The 20512-nt window shown below is 39.3% G+C and overlaps 1 protein-coding gene across 4 annotated transcripts in view; it reads right to left on the bottom strand.

Annotated features, from left to right (window-relative positions):
- Positions 1 to 3083: 3083 nt before the first annotated feature.
- The window catches only part of pik3c2a (phosphatidylinositol-4-phosphate 3-kinase, catalytic subunit type 2 alpha), a 71995-nt gene continuing 54566 nt past the window's right edge, over positions 3084 to 20512 (bottom strand). For all 4 annotated transcript variants that reach the window (XM_027174813.2, XM_027174816.2, XM_027174814.2 and 1 more), the window contains 3 exons: positions 10319 to 10428; positions 8886 to 9011; positions 3084 to 4459 (listed from right to left, as the gene is read on the bottom strand). In XM_027174813.2, coding sequence (XP_027030614.2) covers positions 4280 to 4459; positions 8886 to 9011; positions 10319 to 10428 — 416 coding nt within the window. In that variant the 3' untranslated portion in view covers positions 3084 to 4279. The remainder of the gene's footprint in view (positions 4460 to 8885; positions 9012 to 10318; positions 10429 to 20512) is intronic.

Raw genomic sequence — 20512 nt, 5'->3', positions numbered from 1 at the left:
GCCATATCTCAGTTACACAACATAAAACACTCAGCACGATGAGGGGAACTGATGTCACGTGTAGCCCCACCCCCCAAAATTAGCGAAATCAAAAATTTAGCACAACATGGACATGTGACATATCAAAACACTCAGCACGATGAGGGGAACTTGCCACGTGCAAGCACATTCACATTTTCTTCAGGAAATGCACCGTTCTAGTTCCTATTACGAGTCTGTCTCATGTGTTTGTCTCGGGTTGCACCAAATATGCAGTACTCACTAAGCTCGTAAAGCGCTCTGATGTAGCACTCTGCATTTTCCCCAAGCTTTTGTACTCTTTTATGGAAACAAGCCTGTCCGTGTATAACATTTCTTTTTGGCATGAAATATTTGTCAAACTTTCCAAGAACAGTCACGTAATACTTTCTCTCTCCGCAAATGTAAACGATTTGAAAATGTTTTCCAAATTGTATGTAATATACATATTATAAATTGTACATATTATAATATATAATATATATAAGATATACTGTAATATCTGTACCTCTTTATCCTCTTTACTCAGTTTTGTAGCGGTCCTGTAACATGAGAATCTCTGTCGCCACATCCACTAGGAGGCATTAACCTTTTTGGTTCTTTTATTAGGAACACGTACATATAACCCAACATTGAACATGTGCTTGGTCTCTGAAAACTCTCTCCTCGTCTCATTTGTCTCTGCCCACTATTACTCTCTGAGACCCCTTAATGAGTGGATGTTGTAACACACACTAATATGTAATAACCTGACACTACATAAAAGCAAAGACAGAGCTAAGGACTTAGCAAGTCAGCCACATAAAGTGCAACCATGCAACCTGGTGCAAACAAAGCAGGGCAAGACAGACAAGACAGTGCAGGACAAAAAATTACAAGACAATACAAAAAGGACAATACACAAAAGACAAGAGACAGAAACAGTGCCAACTAGTGTAAAAACTGTATGTTTAACAATACTGCATCCAGTAATACTGGAATGTTGCTATGTTGATGATACACAACTTATCTTCTCTTTCCCACCATCAGATACCACAGCTTCTGATGAGATCTCAGCATGTCTGGCAGAAATATAATCATGGATGACTAAAAGATCAATTCTAGCAAAACTGAACTGCTGAAAATCCTAGGTGATTCATCCCCAGGTCATGATCTTGCAAAATCTCTGCATAATGATCTGCTCTCCCCTTCAGCCACAGCTCACAACCTTGAGGTAACCATGGACAATCAACTGTCCTTTTCCTCTCATGTCGCTAATGTGACTCACTCATTTCAGTTCTTTCTCTACAACATTAGAAGGATTCGGCCATTTTTGTCCACACAGGCTGCTCAGGTACTGTTTCAATCTCTTGTCATTTCAAGACTGGACTACTGCAATGCACTGCTGGCAGGTCTACCTATGAATGCAATTCTTACCCTGCTAATGATCCAAAATGCAGCTGCACTGCTTGTTTTTTACCTGTCTAAGTTCTTGCATACCACCCCACTGCTGGAATCCCTCCACTGGCTTCCAGTAGCTGCACGCATCAGATTAAAAACACTGATGCTTGCCTACAAAGTAAAAATGGACCAGCTCCCTCTTACCTCAAAGCCCTCATCACTGCACCCCGCACCCTCAGATCTACTAGCACTGCTCAACTGGTTCCACCATCTCTCAGGATCAGAGGCAAGTATACAACAAGACTCTTTTAAAGTATGACCCTACTCAATTCCTCAAGAAGCTATCCCCAGCTACAAGATGCTCAAACCAGTGGCAGTCTGACTAAAGCTCCCCAGAGTCCTGCATATTCATCCTACTGCAGATTCTCCAGACTCAAGCCTTTCCAATCCTGCTCGTTGGTTTGCCTTGCATTGATATAACTGCCTGCTCTGCATTACCCTGTTAAGTGTATGAAACACTGTATGGGCTGTTATAGACCCCCACAAGTAGTATAATAAGTTATGTTCAATCATACTCTCTTCCACAGTTGTCTGCAACAGACTGAGCCGGATCAGCGCACACAAAGCCGCTGGACCAGAAAACATCCCTGGACGCGTACTCAGGGCATGTGCTGAGCAGCTCACTGGGGGCTTTACTGACATCTTCAACCTGTCTCTTGCCCAAGCAACTGTTCCTACTTGCTTTAAATGCACCTCCGTCCTGGACTACCAACACCTCCAGCCTGGTCAAGAAGGCTCACCAGTGCCTCTTTTTCCTGAGGACACTAAGGAAAAATCAGCTTTCCTCGGATATCCAGGTGAACTTCTACTGCTGCACAATAGAAAGCATCCTGACCAGCTGTGTCACAGTCTGGTATGGGAGCTGCTCTGTTGCAGAGCGCAGGGCATTGCAGCGGGTGGTGAAAACCACCTAGCGCATCACAGGGACTCCACTTCCATCCATGGAGGACATCCTGAAGAAACGCTGTCTGTTCATTTCTCACCGCACACTTCATTATTGCACTAATGGACTGGTACAATAAAAAAAACTATGCTCATTTGCACACTTGCCCATTTTTTTTTTTTTTTTGCATTGCTGCTTACCATTGCCTAACTTACCATTGTATATATCCACCTGATTTCTGTTTATGGTAACAGCAATATATTATGTTCATAGTACATATCCTTCTGTATATTTCTGTTTATACTAATAGCCATATATTTTGTTTATAGCACATATTCTTCTGTAAATTTCAGTTTATAGTAATAGCCATCTGTTCATAGTACTTATATATTCATCTGTATTTTATGTTCATAGTACATACACAGCTGTAAATTACTGTTTATAATAATAGCCATCTGTATATTATGTTCATAGTACATATACATGTACTTGTACATGTGTAATGACAAAGTTGAATCTAATCTAATCTAATGATTTAACAAAAATAAACACAATACATTGGCTAAATTTCTTAGGCATGTATACGGTTTGTTCTGGCAGGCTGTAATAAGATTTTAATACAACTCCATATTAAGGACAGGTCTGATTTGGAGATATATCCAGTACAATCAATTCCAGGGCTACTGACATTCTTCAAGATAAAGCAAACAATTACAAAAACAATGGCTCAAACAAACAAACAAACATTTAAATAAAAACTAAATTTTTAATGTTTATTCAAAAATAAACACTTCTACAAATATTTTATATAAATAATTACAGACTGATTAATAATTCAATGTTTCATTGCTCCCAGTCTATGTGAACGCACATTTCAATTCCTTTGTCATCCATCATTGTGGGGATAACAAAAGAGATAGCACAAGGTTCTTCAAGTCAGATAATGTATATAAAATGCATAAATTCAAATTCATTTAAGGACACTTTTGATCATATGTTTGAAAAAATCTGGAAGGGCTGAAAATTTTTGCCACCACTCAAAGATGATAGTAAGACAAGCCAAGTAAAAATCAAAAGTTCCTGTTTTCTGAATTGTAGACATGTTTGCCATGTTTCAAATAAACTGTTAGGTACCACTTGCCTCACATGACTCAGTCGTTTACAGATGACTACAGGCACGAAAGAAAATGCTGGTCCTGGTATAATGAGACTGTTTTGATGGTTTCTAACACCAGGAAACACTTATCCAATATTGAATATGTCAGTGATCAATTTGAATCCGGTGTTTTGCAGATCAAACTTCACTAACAAACTATTTTAAACAATATAAACTGACACTATTAAAAAGAATGCATCCAATACATTATTGAAACAAATTTAATTTGCCATGTGGGGTGAAAAAGATTAAAATACGCACTACTTTGTTTAAAGACAGCTAATTACCTAACACACTCAAATTGGGAACTTTGGAGATGCTAGTTGGCAAAACTTTTTTTCCCCAAAAAACATACATTATTAAAACATTACTGAGCATTTTTAGCTTACTTGGTAGCAGAAAAAAATAGGTTAAGTTTGTGTTTTTCAGATTAAAATGAATATTCATTTCATTTGGCACATAATCTGGGCCTAATTAATTTTAAACCCATTAAAGACTATTAATGTTTCCTGCTTTTTCCCCTCATTTTCTTAATAGTAAAATATGGTGCAACAAGGATCCTTTAAAAAAAACATGTCCATATACATATAATATAAACTCTAAGAATTTTGGTCATCTAAAAATCAGTTTTTGAAGTCAAATGCAAATGTATTGCAGGTGTCTTGAAGTTCAGGGAAGAACATACATACTCCATCTCTGTATGGAGTTTTATTTTAGATTTACAATTAAAAATCATTGTCTTCTCATACAAGACTTGGATGAGAGCATCTGGTCCTGAAAGTCTAGAAAGGGCCTGCTATAAGCCTGTACCACTTGACTGTTTCTTGGCTAAGGTCAAAGTTTTTCAGGCTTAGGGTGATTCCACCCAAGTAGCAGTTCTCACGCAAATATTCTGCACTTAGCACGTTCAGCTGCAGCTCCCTTTGCTTCAGTGTCTCCTTACTATAGCCACTGTACACTAGCTGTGGGGGGAAAAGGAACAAACATTACAAAGTTATCATCAAGAAAATGTGAAAATACTACAGACTTACTTTGAAGTACTATGTAGCACTGATATGAAAAAAGTGCAATCAATGTTCTGTAAATTCCAGAATAAATTCAATCTATAGTCAATATGTTCTATATGTATATGCTAATAATTTACTAAAGCTGCTAAACACATTGATTTAAGTTTAAAAAAAAAAAAAAAAAAAATGCAGTAACTAGGGCAACTGGGACTCTCTTCATATTTCCATGGTGAGAATGTGCCACACAGTTATTATCATCAGAAGGGGTGTAACATTCAAAATCCACTGGCACAGAGGCATATTTAGTCCAAAATGGCTTGTGATGATCTCTTAGTGCAGATGCGGTGATAAAATTATATTTTGACTAATGTATTGCTTTATTTGTTCTATGGGTAAACTCCACAACAGTGACTAAGATTATAAAATTTACACCTTCACATTTTATAGACAGGGAAGTGAAGAAAAGGTATCCATACGTAATTCTTCCTACTAGCGAATAGGATCCCCCATGCAAATTTCCCCACTGTGGGATAAATAAAGGATTTTATCCTAATATCTATACTGTTCAAAATGATCAAAACTTTGTTTTCTTGAGCTGATGTTAACAAAGATGTACAAATATCCAATAGCTAATTAAATACCTACATGTACTAAAACAGCACAATATAATGATGTTTTTCACTGTTGGACATGTAAAGCAGATTACAAATAAAGCTCTCTGGCATTTGATTTGTTTCTACTGTGATTGGATTATTATGTGATTAGCAGTTATCACATTTCGGAACTGAGCGATTAAATATAGTTCATTTACTAATTTAATTGCAAACTTACACTGCAGAATGCACAGCTTATGAACTGTTTTTCTGTACATATTTCTCAATTATCTTTTACATGGTTTCTTTTTAATGCCTTTCTAACTCTGTTGTAATGACTGCTCACACACCGCCACAACAAGCCACAAGAGATCGCTCTTCACAAACACTGCAAGGTCTTCTCATGCAAGTTTCATGTATTACACGAACACCAAATATATTTTCAATCTCTGTAAATAGTCTATTGTTCAACTGGTTACTGGTACTCAAAAAAAATCTATCTGTATGTCACTGTGCTGTACAGTGGGCACACTGTTGTAAAAAGGAAATGAGAGCTGGTCAATCTGGAGATCACATGATCGCAGATCCTGCACCATTGCTTTTCAGCACCCATGATGTTATGCACCACCAATAAGCAAATTTGTATGAGTCACCATTACCCCAACCAACAGATTGTAACTTAAAATTGACACAATAAAAGCCTGGAAGTAAGGTGGAAACAAATCAAAGATTTAGAAAACAACGTGAAGATGGTCAGTCTAAAAGAGGGGCTGGAGGCAGGTGAAAGCTGTATGAAATCTTAACGGAGGGACTGGATAATGATTCGGACGGAGAGTTTGAGATTGAGAGGGCACATCGTGCTCTCATCCCCAGGCCTGATGCTACTGAGAATAATTTTGATTAGGTTTGTGTTTTTCAGCCAAGGAGCCAAAGGAAAGCTTGAATGGGAGGCATGTAGGATTTACTTCTTCCCCAACATGTCAAGAAAGCCAGAAAAGGGAGGGAATTCACGGAGGATGTGAAGAAGCAACAATCTGAAATATATAGATGCATAGCCAGCCTTACTATGTTTCACATGGCAAAGTTAGAATAGAGTGTTTACTTCGGATGTTGATGCTAAGCAATCAAAGAGAACTGCATATTTATTTATTTATTAACATCTGGATTTCACTGGATGGGGATAACTTGAAATAATTAATGTTGAACTGATGAATGTTGTATGTTGAGGGTACTTATCTACATGATTTGGGAATGTGACTTAGTTCACCATTTCTGGCATAAAATTCTGAGAGAACTTGAAAGTGGTTGGGATCTAATTTACTATGCCTTCTTGGAGATGCAGTATGTTCAAAATAATAGTAATACAATGTGACTAACCAGAATAATCCAGGTTTTTAGTATACTTTTTATTATATTTATACTTTCAACGAATTGCCCAATTGCACAGCCTTAAGAGCGTGCATATCATGAATTCGGGGTCTTGTTTGTTTTCTGAGAATCTACTGCACCTTCTGGTAACTTGCTTGCCACGTAGCAATAAAAAATATACTAAAAACCTGCACTACGACAACACTGTGGAGGCATTGTACAAGCCTTGAAGTGGGCTACTGATACACTTTGACCACTCCCCAATCAGTGTGGTGGCAGTATAAATGGCAGGACCAAATGGAAGCTCTTAGGAGGATGACAAAATAATGGCTCCAACTGTACAGACTATCAACCACTATCAACTATCAATCCATTCCATCTAGGCCTCATCACCCCTGGCTGGTCCACAGAGGATATGGCTCAGCAAATAGGGAATGCCCAGACACTGTCTGAGGGGAGACTATTAAAAGTAATATCCCAGTATCCTCTGTGTTTCATTAAGACCTATCTTGACAGCAGGGAGCAGAAGGGAGATAATCATCTGAAACACTGCTTGGGCCAGGTGAGGGAGACTAAAGGAGAAAAGTCTTTTGAAAAAGTCTTTCGAGACCTACATCTTGGTCTGAGGGGGACTTTTGTACCATGCTACAAACTGCGTGGCACCAATGTCACCTCCTTCTGGTACTCGGGTCCAAACCACAGCTCCTGATGCACATGGCCCATATGCTTGGGCCACTAAGAAGCCTGCTCCAACACCACAGATTTCAGTCCCCATCATCAACATCCCCTTCAAGAGAATTGGCATGGATCTTTTCAGATGGCTGACAATCTTATGGTCATGTGTACATCCTTGTCATTGTCGACTATGGCACTTGTTACCCTCTTGTGGTCCCTCTTTTCTAAAAGCCTCCTCCAGCAGCATCGCGTTCAAGCTAATGCTCCTTTTCAGCAAAGTGGGAATACCAAAATACATCAGGACCGACCATGGTATACCTTTTGCTTCATGGTTGATCTGTGTGGTCTGTTGCAGGTAAAACACCTGAAAACATCCCCCCAGACTGACATTTGCCGTCACCCCTCAGATCATATGGAGCATGCCTTGGTTCAGAAAGAGGCTGATCTAACTTTGTCTCAGCAGCAAGACCTGACAGATTTGGTGGACCAGTTCACCGATGTCTTCTCATCAGTTTTGATTTCTGACAGATAGCCTCCACGTGTGGATGATCTGGTAGTGAGACTTGGGAGAGCCTGATTTATCTCCACTTTAAACCATAACATGGGATACTGGCAAGTCACTCTGCCCCAAGGAAAAGAGAGTCTACAGTAGAGCAGGCACTGACAATATCAGGTTATCCCTCCTTGGCCTGCATGGGGTGCCTGAAAAAATTAAATTACTTTTGGACATCACTCAATAGTTCCCCTTAGAACTAACCAAAAAGAACCTGAATTAAGTGCCAGCCAGAATAGGTGTAGCAGACCACCATGATGGAGCAGGCATTCCAGTAGATGAGGGATGCCCTTACCAGCTAGCCAATACTGTGGAACTAAGTAGTCAGTCTCCCCTAAGATGATAATCACCTCTACTTGTACCACTGTAAACAAACTGCACCTTTTTTCCCCTGTCTCTGGTGTGTTCTGCCCACTCACAGAAGTTACTGTTTTAAAATTTTACCTACTGAACTTACTTGTCTGTTGTGCAATTACAAAATAAACACTAATAGCCCAGGCTCCAGGAATAAATGCCAACTTATGATGCCTAGAGTGGTATTTATTGTTTTCATCATCTTAGTCAACCTTGTTTGCCATCTGGTTCTGCACATACCAGAGGATTGTTATAGAAAATGTTGTTAATAACAAAAATGTACATTGAACATTCTGTACCAATACACTCTCACACCAAAAACTAGGAACAGCAAAAAAGTAACAAAGGGGAACTGAACTGTTTCCAGTTGCACACTAGGCTGAAGAGACAAGAACATTGCAGGCTGCAGGTGTGGAAATAACGAGGACTAACGGAGTGACCGTTGCACTGCTTGTGCAAAGACAAGATTAGAGGAAGTCATGCACAGTGGAAGACACACACACATAGCTCCATGCATAAATGGAGAACTGCCTTACATCCAAGTAACTCACTCTGTTCAGACTTAGGTTGGGACAGACTGACTTCACACTTGCAAGTGTATTGAATAAAGAAGTTTGATATTCCACAGGACTCTGCTGCCTTTTTGACAACAAATCCAGTATTCAAAGATGCATTGTTTTAACTATAAATACATTTAAATGATATTTTCGATAAATGAAAGTTGAAATTCTGTATTTTTGTCTTTGGCCAGGGGGATTTGCATTCAAAGGAGAAACATTTACAAAAAGGAACACAGGAATACAGAAAAATGCTGACTAATGTATTCTACAATAATTACCATTTCATTATAAGTGGGGTTCCGAGTTTTTCTGGAGACCTTTGTTTTGCGCTTTGAGGTTTTGTGTGGGTCTGGAAGCAGGTACATTTTAACATATGGGTTGGGGCCTGCTCCATCATCAGACACCTGTAAAGATATTAGAGGAGAATACACACACACACACACACACACACACACACACACACACACACACACACACACACACACACACACACACACACACACAATACAATGATCTTTTTCCCCCTCACAAGAAATTAGATTTTATTTATACTATTTTATAGAACACCCCCACATTTTTGTACTAAAAATTGATAAACTTACCTACAGGTGTATCACATTATTAGAACATTGTTACAGAACATTTTAAAGAAGGCTTGCCTTACGAAGTGAGAGGTAAACTAAACATTTAGTAAGGTAAGCATTTTAAAGAAGACTTGCCTTACATTTAGTTTAGTTTGCTCTTAATTGATGAAGTGAGAGGTATCACCATGGTGAGATCTAAAGAGCTCTCTGAGGGCTTCAGAAAGATTGTTGATGCTTAGGAGTCTGGTAAAGCATCTCAAAAGAATCAGCCATTCCACTGTCCAGGAATCACTTGCAAGTGGAGAACTACCATCATGGCCAAGTCAGGCCACCCAAGCAAATTTTAAACAAAATGCTAAAATATCACCAAGAGACCTACAGCAACCTCTTGATACAGTTGATGCCAAAGTACTTGAATCTACAATCAGAAACAGACTGTACAACGTTATCATGGGACTTGTGCAAGGAGAAAACCTCTGCTATATAAGAAAAAAATGAATGAAAAACTAAAGAGACAAAGGCCAAGACTTCTGGAATAATGTGCTTTGGACAAATGGGTCTAAAGATTTAGGGCATAGGGTGTCCTTACTTTTTTCTCAGTTGAAATACTTTTGTTGAGTTCTTTTGTTTAATAAGTGAATTTTTGTTGTTGCTGAGGTTTACAAGCAATTACATCACTTATATCAACATGTCAATTTCTAAACTTGTTTTAATTTGTACCTGTAGAATATTCTTAATAAAGAATTTAATATTTAATGGGGTGTCCTAATTTTCTCAGGACTGTATATGCAGAAAAAAAGTATTTGGATAATGTACTATATAAAGAAAAAGTGTGATCTCTATGGCCTGTCTACGGAATGAATATTGGTACCTGATTGGATGCTTTCAGTATTTTAAAAACTTCTGATCTTCTGAATTTTCCACATATAAGTTTGCACCATTCAAATTCCACTCCAGTCACCCCTGATAGGCTTGTCCAAACTTGACAAGCCTATCATGGGTGACTGGAGTGGAACTTGATGTGGGGTTCTGCTGTTGTAGCCCAGCAATCATAGGTTTTGATATTTTGTGCATGCACAGAAAGATGGTTTGAGTATTTCAGAAATTTCAGAAGTGTCAAAACTTACAAGATCTTTGATGTGCATAACCATAACAAACAGTGTTCCATTTCGATAAGACACTGATAACTTCACCTCTCCCCCATCACGGCCTGCAGCAGGACTTAATGGTGGCTCCTCTGAAAAACAAAACATACCATTAAAGCACGACTTTCATTTATAGCACAATCCATGTGTGGGTACTGCAGTATGCAGCCTAATCACAGTAAATAGAACTAATTATGTACTATTGTACACATCTTCGGCTATTTGAACATTAATCAATCTCGGCTGTGAAAAATTTATCTGGTTTATAAAAATGTTTTTGAATCATATTAAGATGCCAGCAATTCGCATTCCTGGTTTTAAAAAACATTGTGTCAAAATGCTTAATTAGACACAGAAAAGAGGGTTTGGTGTTTATACAAATTATTCTGTATTATAAATATAAATTATAATTAAATATGTAATTAATGTAATACATAATAGATTTTTATGGTTTCAAACAAAGAAACCATTAAAAATCCTTTATTCATTGCAAGATTATTGCTTTTTTTCTTTTAAGTAACCAGCTCATTATCAAAAATCTAGATACAATTAGCATAAAGATGTAGTATGCCACATTTAATGCTCGCTCAGGCTCATGGTTTATGAGAATCAGTTATCTGTGGCAGCCATATTTACAAATCTCAACATTTTGACAAATATATAATGCAGCCATCAGACGAATATTGTTGTCAAAGTATTAAGACATCTACATGGTCTGGAATCCACTAAAACACGCACACCAGTATAAAAGCCTACCGTGTTTAACTTCTGTTTAGAACACCGAATGCTCAGGTTGTCTCACAGCATGTTTCATTTTGTTGAGGAAATGGGTCTATACAGGAAGGACTGTATGTAGACATTCAAGATACAGTATTGTTCAAAATAATAGCAGTACAATGTGACTAACCAGAATAATCCAGGTTTTTAGTATATTCTTTATTGCTATGTGGTGTAGCGATTTTGGCTCGCGAAGCAAGGTAAATATTTATAAGCAACTAAAACGTGTTATAGTGACTTCCAAATATTTTAACCCAAGTTGAAATTAACGGTACTGGAATTAACATTACGCTTATTTGGTCTGTTCGTCCGGCGAACAGGCCGTGTAACCTTTATTAATTCTATGAAGGCGGTATCTTCCCGGCCAAGAAAGATTCGCTCTTCTTTTACTGTATACCGTAATTTAGATTAAATTAACTTAATAGAGCATGTAGTTCAGACCTCATATTGCAGGTACCTTAATTTGTGAGCGACACTCAGACAAATCACCTGTGGCTCAAAATTATGACATTTAATGAATGAGACAAACACAACATAAAACTAACTACACAAACAAACAAAAGAAATAGGGAAAACGGAAATGAAAATAAAATAAAACAAAAGAAATTAAAATTGGGGAAAGGGAGGAAGAGACTGGAAAGAAGAAACTAGAGAAAGGAAGGAAAGGAATGGCAAGCTTAGACTTCAAAATTAAATCACATCCTAACTGGGAAATCGTCACAGAAACTTAAATTCACCTTAAGATTCAATGAAAGATTCCTACTTAAAATTACGCATCTAAATTGGTTGGTAAAGGAAACGATTACTTGCATTGGCTTACTGAACAAGAGTCCGGATGCAACAGAGAAATCTCTGAAAAGTCAGTTAGGGTGGGTTCAGACGTTCTTCCAAGTTCTCCTGAAGATCAGAGCAGTTGTCGTTCTTGGAAGTGAAGCTTGCTGGAACTTCTTTGAAGGAAGATGGAGTCGTCTTGAAGCTGTTCCTGAAGTCTGACCACGGATTAGTGGTGTTTCTGACAATTTAAAGGTCGCGAACTCCACCCATCTTTGGGAAGATGACCAATACTTCGGTCAGGATTTTGAAGGGAAAAACTCCCTTTGTTTCAGGTGTCTGTGGGCGTGGTTTAGCTATCAAACTTTTACATGACTTTACAGTTTGATCCAGGGTGTATTAAGATGGTATGGCGCCTTTCGTGCTCAAATAAAATACACCAGTGCTTGAAAAATGAGAAACCGATAATTTTCTGGTCATTTGGATACTAAACATGAAGGGTAATGACGGTATGAAGGCAGCGGTACATTACATACATAGATCATTAATCAAGGCAAAGATAAAGGCAAAGAAACAAAAATGAAACAAACAAGATGCACTTTCATTAGGGAAGTAAAAAGAAAACGATAGCTTCGTATACATTCTGACATCAGACCTTAAAATGGCATACGGCATTAGAACAGGTATACATTAACATGCCATGATCAGTAAGATATGATGATAGAGTATAACGGATTTTAAAATACAATGTTGTTTTCTGACACATGAATAAAATACACCCTTGTCAGGAAATTAAGGAGCAAATAATTTTAAGTCAGGCAAGCCTTAAAAGAAGAAACACATTACAAAAAGGGTTATAAGATTGATATGAGAACCTTAGAGTACCTTATCTTGGGTTTTATTAGTAAACGGAATGTCTCCGTGTTGTGTGTGTGTGCGTGTGTGTGTGTGTGTGTGTTCTGTTTGCTGGCCCCAATGAGCCGCATGGGGTTATCTGGTCTTTGTGGAGACTCCAGACATTTGGGAGCCAGGTGTGGGTGTAAAACTGGGTTGCTCATCGGTTAATTGAGGAGTAGATGTTGAAATTTAGGGTGCCTGGGACATGAAATCTAAAATGACTGGTACAAAACGCTACAGTGGCAAACAAGTTACCAGTAGGTGCAGTAGAAAAAAAACAAGACCCAACATTCGTGATATGCCGCTCTTAAGGCTGTGCAATTGGGCAATTAGTTGAAAGAGGCGTGTTCAAAAAAATAGCAGTGTCTGCCGGTGACTGTACAAAATTAAAACAATTTTGTACAAATGTTTTTGTTTCTAGGATTTAGCAATCCTGTGAATCACTAAACTAATATTTAGTTGTATGACCACAGTTTTTTAAAACTGCTTCACATTTGTGTGGCATGGAGTCAACCAACTTGTGGTGCCTCTCAGCTGTTATTCCACTCCATGATTCTTTAACAACATTCCACAATTCATTTACATTTCTTGGAAACATGCCCATATCATGATGCTTGCACCACCATGCTTCACTGTCTTCACTGTGTACTGTGGCTTGAATTCAGAGTTTGGGGGTTGTCTCACAAACTGTCTGAGGCCCTTCAACACAAAAAAGAACAATTTTACTCTCATCAGTCCACAAAATGTTCCTCCATTTCTCTTTAGGCCAGTTCATGTGTTCTTTGGCAAATTGCAACCTCTTCTGCACATGCCTTTTTTTTAACAGAGGGACTTTGCGGGGGATTCTTGAAAATAGATTAGCTTCACACAGACTTCTTCTAACGGTCACAGTACTTACAGGTAACTCCAGACTGTCTTTGATCATCCTGGAGCTGATCATTGGCTGAACCATTGCCATTCTGGTTATTCTTTGATCCATTTTGATGGCTGTCTTCCATTTTCTTCCACGTCTCTCTGGCTTTGCTCTCCATTTTAACGCATTGGAGATCATTTTAGCTGAACAGCCTATATTTTTTTGTACCTCTTTATAGGTTTCCCCTCTCCAATCAACTTTTTAATCAAAGTAAGCTGTTCTTCTGAACAATGTCTTGAACCCATTTTCCTCAGGCTTTCAAATGCATGTTCAACAAAAGTTGGCTTCATCCTTAAATAGGGGCCACCTGATTCACACCTGTTTTTCCACAAAATTGATGACCTCAGTGATTGAATGCCAACACACCCCTTTCAACTAATTGCCCAATTGCACAGACTTAAGAGTGTGCATATCATGAATGCTGGGTCTTGTTTGTTTTCTGAGAATCTACTGCAAGTACTGGTAACTTGTTTGCCACGTAGCAATAAAAAAATATACTAAACCTGGATTATTCTGTTTAGTCACATTGTACTGCTATTACTTTGAACAATACTGTAAATAACAGCAATAAAATAACAGACATTCAAACAAGCAAACTTGAGATCATGCAGACAGAAAAACCCATGTACTCATGTGTGTCTTTTTCTACATTTCATCCATAGGTCGTCACGACTGGTGGAACAGCTCCCAAAACTCCAGAAGTGACATGACCATAACAAATGTCAATTATTTTTATATTTCGATATTATAATAGCAAACAAAATGAATTACAAAAAGGATTAAAAAACAGTACATTTAACTATACTATAAGAAATTACAGATTGTATGTACCCAGATTCCACAGCAAAATACATTTCAGAAAGAGCTCATTCCAAAAGGCTCAGGTATAATAAGGCAATACGTTTAGAACTCTAATCAAGGCAAGTCAAGAATCTTTGTCATTCAGTAAATAGCTGACAGTACATAGTGAAATGAAACAATATTCCACCAGGACCAAGGTGCTACATAAAACAAAAACAGAGCCACATAGAACACCACAAAGCTACTGATTGAAAGTAAGTTGTACTAGCCACATAAAGTGAAACCTAGTGCAAACAGTGCAGACAGACAATACAAAATACTTCAAGTGTTGAACCAAACAAAATATTGTGCGGCAGCAGGACATCAAAGACCATCACTTAACGTGACCATGATTAACATTTAAGAGACATCTGGCTAGACAACAATGTGTGGCCCACACATTTGGGAGACACTCAGGACAAATCCTGCTATTTCTCACCTTTAGTTTAAATGGGGTTTCACTTTAAATGTGTTTTGAGTGCAAGAACTGTGTTCTTGATTCCGATGAACCCAAAGTACTTCAAGTATTTTGTCACTGTCACACTGGAATAAACTCCTTCGTTAAGATCCTTCCCATTATCGTTTTATTTTCTTACAATACACTACATTTGTCCAACATCAGGAGGTAGATGAAGCACGGTTTCAGTAACTGACCTAATAAACAGTTTTGACCCACCTAGTTTAACTTTTACCTGGCACAATTTTCTATCTTTGCTAGGGTAAGTCTTTATTAGTCCAAGACCCCATTCATTTTTCTATGCTTTGCTATTAATTAAAATGACAACAGTCCCAGGTTTAATGTTTGGATGACTGGGTTGCCACACCTTGTGTTGCTGTAGAATTGGGTGGAACTGCCTCTGCTATCAGTCACAGACGGTGTTGGACAAGTGCTGAACTTGCCACCACTGTGACTTGTAGAGGTCTACCCAGGAGGAACAGGAACCACATTAGCCTTTTGAGTGAGAAGAGCCTGGCACTGATAATTGCTTTAGTCACTTTAGTTGAGGGCTAAATGCTGGAGACAGTCTCTGACTCTCAGCAGGCACAGTGCATCCATGAAGAGATCCAGATTTTTAGAGAGGACTAGTTTTATGCATCTTCTCTTTGTTGATGCACTTAATCTCTTCACCATAGGCATCCTTTTGTATTGTTATGATGATGATGGTTGAAGCTTTCTCCACAGAAGTTTCTACTTTGCAATAGTGTTGCGCTTTACATCCACTGTTCTCTCTTTGGGTTGTCTTGAAAAGGTGAGCTACATGGATGGGGAGAGCAACACCACAGGTAAGTGACTTCCAGGAAAAAACTTAAACTAAAAATCATTCAGATCCAAGCTTCATAGATGCTTCCGTGTGGCTCAAGGGTTTATACAGGAGTCTACTCAGCCAGTCGGTGTCTTTTAGATGTCTAGCAGCAACAAAGCCTGATGCATGATCTGCAGTGTTCAGGTCTGTTGGCACATAGTACCACTGGTGTGGGCACGAAAACCCTTGTATAAGTAATACTGGGGTGCTAACAAATATAAAAGCACTGGTTTTCATTGCGGATATATCCCAGGACCACTTTGGATCGGTTTGTTATGTCTCCACCACAGACTTCTGTGCATTTGCTGTTGACATCAGATTCGAATCAACTCTCCTCCTTATCCTCCTCTCTGTCAAGTTCTGGAGCAGGGTCCACCTCTAGTATCCAGGGTGCTGGTACATGGTAAAGAGCAGGTGTTTCACATTGGCATTCAGCACAGTTTACAGTAGAGCCGCTGCTCCTCCACATCGAGAGGAGTCAGCTGAGGTGGGTCAGGCATCCGTTCCGGATGCTTCCTGGATGCCTCGCTGGGGACGTTTTCCGGGCATGTCCAACCGGGAGGAGGCCCCGGTGAAGACCTAGTACACGTTGGTGGTACTATGTCTCTCGGCTGGCCTGGGCACGCCACGGTATTCCCCCAGAAGAGCTGGAGGAAGTGTCTGGGGAGAGGGAAGTCTGGGCGTCCCTGCTTAGACTGCTGCCCCCGTGACCCGGCTCCAGATAAGCAGTAGAAGATGGATGGATGGATGGATGAAGTGTGATGTTCAATTGATATATAAATAGTATGTGCTTTAAGTAAATAATGTGTAAGAATGGTTGTGTGTTCCGCGTATGTTAAGTGTTCATCAGATGGATTGCCTGAGGGAAGAAACATCCTATGTCTGGTCGTTCAGGTGCTCAGGGCTCAGTAGCGTCGACCAGATGGCAACAGTTCAAAGAGGGTGTGCTGGATGTGAGGGGTCGAGAGTGTCTTTGCCCATTTGCTCACTCCTGAGAAGTACAGATCTTGGAGAGAGGGGAGAGTTGTGCCAGTAGTTCGCTCAGCAGTCCGGACTACCCTCTGTAGTCTTCTGAGGTCAGATTTGGTAGCTGAGCTGAACCAAACAGTAATTGAGGTGCAGAGGATGGATTAAATTATGACAGTGTAGAACTGTTTTAGCAGATCCTGTGGCAGGTTGAACTTCCTCAGCTGGCGAAGGAAGTACAATCTCTGCTGGGCCTTTTTCACAGTGGCGTCTGTGAATGTCCCACTTCAGGTCCTGGGAGATTGTGGTTCCCAGGAATCTGATGCCTCTTTTCCACCGGAAAGAACCGGGTGCTGGTTCAGAGCTAGTACTAGTGCTGGTTCCAAGTTGGTTCCACTGGCGAACCTTCTAAGAACCGGTTTGCCTTTCCACCGGCTAGAGAGCCATCACAGCACAGAGTGTTACATCACTGTATACGTGTCACGTGTCCCAGCAACGTTAGTGCAGCAGCAGCAAACACAAACACAACAACAATGGCGGATGTTGCTTTACTGTTAATGCTCATGGCTTTGCGAACCTACATTGGCATCCAACCGCGCGAATAAAACGTGTATGTGCAGCTCCGTGCAATCTGTATAAACGGAGGTTGTAATCGATAAAGTACATAACGTTATTTTATCGTTAAGACAGAAAAAAATTTAGCCTTAGCATGTAGCTACCTACTATCATGTGTGCTGATAATGTATCATATCGCGGTAAACTAAAAATGTATTAAACTTTAGTATACTTAAGGTACATTATTAAATGCGCTAACAGTAGCCCCGCCCCCAGCTCCTGACGCAAGCTGTTCTTAAGTCTAGACCAGCAACGTTTTGGTGCTACATAAGAACCACTTTTCCTGGTTCCTGGTGCTTTGGCGGTCGAAACAGAAAGAACTGGTTCTAAATTAGGCTCTGGCTCCGAACCAGCACTCGAACTGCCTCGGTGGAAAAGGGGCATGAATGACTCCACTGCTGTCACCAAGCTTTTACAGGTGTGAAATGTGCAGTTGAAATATACATATACAAATATAGGCAATTTGTATGTACAAATGTGCAAGTTGTTGATAGTTGGTGATGGCTTTCAGACCTTTCCACACTGAAGCTGAATCATTAGAGAAAAACTGAATCTGTAGCTTTTCGGAATAATTCCTTTTTGCCACTCTGATCTCCTTTTCCAGTGTGTATTTGGCCTGTTTGTACAGGACTCTATGCCCATTTCTGTGAGCATCCACTTTGGTCTGACCGAGCTGGCTGAGTTTTGCAGTAAACCATGGTTTGTCATTGCTGTAGGTTAAGTGAGTCCTGGTAGGAATGCACAAATGCTCACAGACACTGATATATGACGCTACAGTCTCTGTGAGCTTGTCCAGGTCGGTGGCTGCAGCTTCAAAGGCAGTCCAATCAGTGAGAGAGGAACAAGCTTGTAAACCCTGCTTAGCTTCCTTAGTCCATCTTTTTACAGTCCTTAATACAGGTTTAGCTGATTTCAGTTTCTGCCTGTAGGTCGGTACGAGATGAACTAAACAGTGATCAGAGAGCCCCGGATTGATATGCATCCTTTATTGTTGTGTAACAGTGATCCAGTGTGTTACTGTCTCTGGTGGGACAGGTAACATGCTGTCTGTATTTTGGCAGTTCACGTGAGAGAATCGCTTTATTAAAGTCCCCGAGAATTATTAATACAGAGTTTGGGGGTTGTTGCTCACTCTCTGTGATCATATCAGCATCTGCAAAGCAGAGCTTTGAAGGACAGGGACATGAATTGGTTGTTTGTAGGTAGCACTTACTGCAGCCCACTTCTGTTGCAGAAGAAAAGGAAATTATTTACTACTGGGTTAATGCATCTTGCTTTATCTAAAGATGAGAGGCCAGGTAAGTCTCCTTTGGCTTTAGCTGAATTTAGTTCCATCAGTAGGTCAATCAATTTTGAGAGTTTAGCTTGATTCCTGTGTGTAATTCATGGAAATGCGTTTGAACAGGGCAACCGCAGTCACTTTAGTTGAGCTATACATGAATTCAAGCCTATTCTAGGTCATTGCTAGTCATGCATCTTGATTGTGTATTGCTCTCATCTGTTCCATATGCTCTGCAGATTTGTTGCCAAGCCACCTCAGCAGAAGATAAATGTACTAACAGTAAGGTCCTTTACTAACACTAACCTTTACTAACAGTCAGGTTTTAGCTATTGACTGCAGTCCAGAAAGAGCGTTTTCATGCTCTCTCTAGCTGTAGTTGGTCATTAAACTAAAGTAAGCATCAAGCCACAATTTCACAACAAACATGATATCAGAAAGATATTTTCAAGCAAGCCCCCCTTGCTGGGGTAAGTAGCTGGTTGGCAGGAAGTCTGCTATGGTGCTGAAGTCTGCTATGGTGCTTTGGTGCAGAATGATTGGCTTTAGAACTGATGTTTGGCAAATGAACATTTTTGCAACCATAGATGCAATTGTGTTTTGCGGAATTCAATGATGTGTAGCAATATTGCTTTTGTCTTGATAGAAAAATTTGGCCTCAGGTTTGAGTTGCGAAGGTGAAATGCCATAGCTGGGGTTTGGATAGGACACCATTATCAAATAACTGCAATTTTGTCTTTTATGGATCAGTCAATAAAATACTGTTTATTGTGGCGTGTTCTCCAACGGTGTTAAGTTCAACTGACTGTGTCGGTCACTGTTTCAACAGCTTCAAGAGCCTGTGCTTCAGCGATAGCAGCTGCTGCCTCTTAAAAAAAACCAGTTTGTTGCTGTTAGGAAAGTATAATGAATATGCTGGTTTCAAAATAAAAGATTTTAGGTTTTTTAATTTGTGGTAGATTTAATTGTTTACATCAATACACAAGTCTGACTTCAGAGCGCTGCCAGTCGAATCCATTCTGCTTGAGGAATGCCCTAATAAATTAAACTTCATTCCGCATTTTACCTACAGCATTGACCACGCTCCTGCTTCCTGAAATCCATGGGCATTGGAACCATTATATGTGGGTGTGACAGGACACACCCACTTTTTATTTACTTCCGAGGCCCATGCCATTGGTGGTTGATTAATGAACAGCAAACATCATAGACTATTGCTTGAACTTATAAGAAAAACACACATATATTAAGTTACATTAATGAAAATAAATAAAATAAATTTTATGGGAAATATGTTGCACAACCACCTGCGACAGACAGGCACGTTTAGCAGGCACCCTTTCCATTTACCTCAGCGCATTAAACATGTCGCTCATTTGGGTGCAAGATTTACTGTTTAATACATTTTGCATTGTGTGTCAAGAGTTCTAATTTAAGATTCACTTTAAAATATTGCCTTTTCTTCAGAAAATAATTTAATTTAATAATCGCAGTATATATGGTTTGGATTGTTATACCACTAACTGTTAAAAGTACTGTTTGCTACTGCATTTATACTTTAAGGTTTCTTGTGTTTTCATTTTTCATCCAGTATAGCCATTTTTGTATTTCTTTTCCAGAAACAAATCTTAACCAAGTGAGTTGTATACATTCTTTAGTTAAAAGGTAGAAAGGAACACCGATATCTGATCGGTATCGGCTGATACAGGAAAACGCTGGTATCGGAATCGGATCGGAAGAGAAAAACTATTATCGGTGCATCCCTAGTGTATTTATCTTAAAACTGTATGGACAAAGATGACTGATTCTGATAT

The sequence above is a fragment of the Tachysurus fulvidraco genome, chromosome 13 (genome assembly GCF_022655615.1).
Source record: "Tachysurus fulvidraco isolate hzauxx_2018 chromosome 13, HZAU_PFXX_2.0, whole genome shotgun sequence".
Lineage (NCBI taxonomy): Eukaryota > Metazoa > Chordata > Actinopteri > Siluriformes > Bagridae > Tachysurus > Tachysurus fulvidraco.
This window is presented reverse-complemented; position numbering and strand designations above follow the sequence as displayed.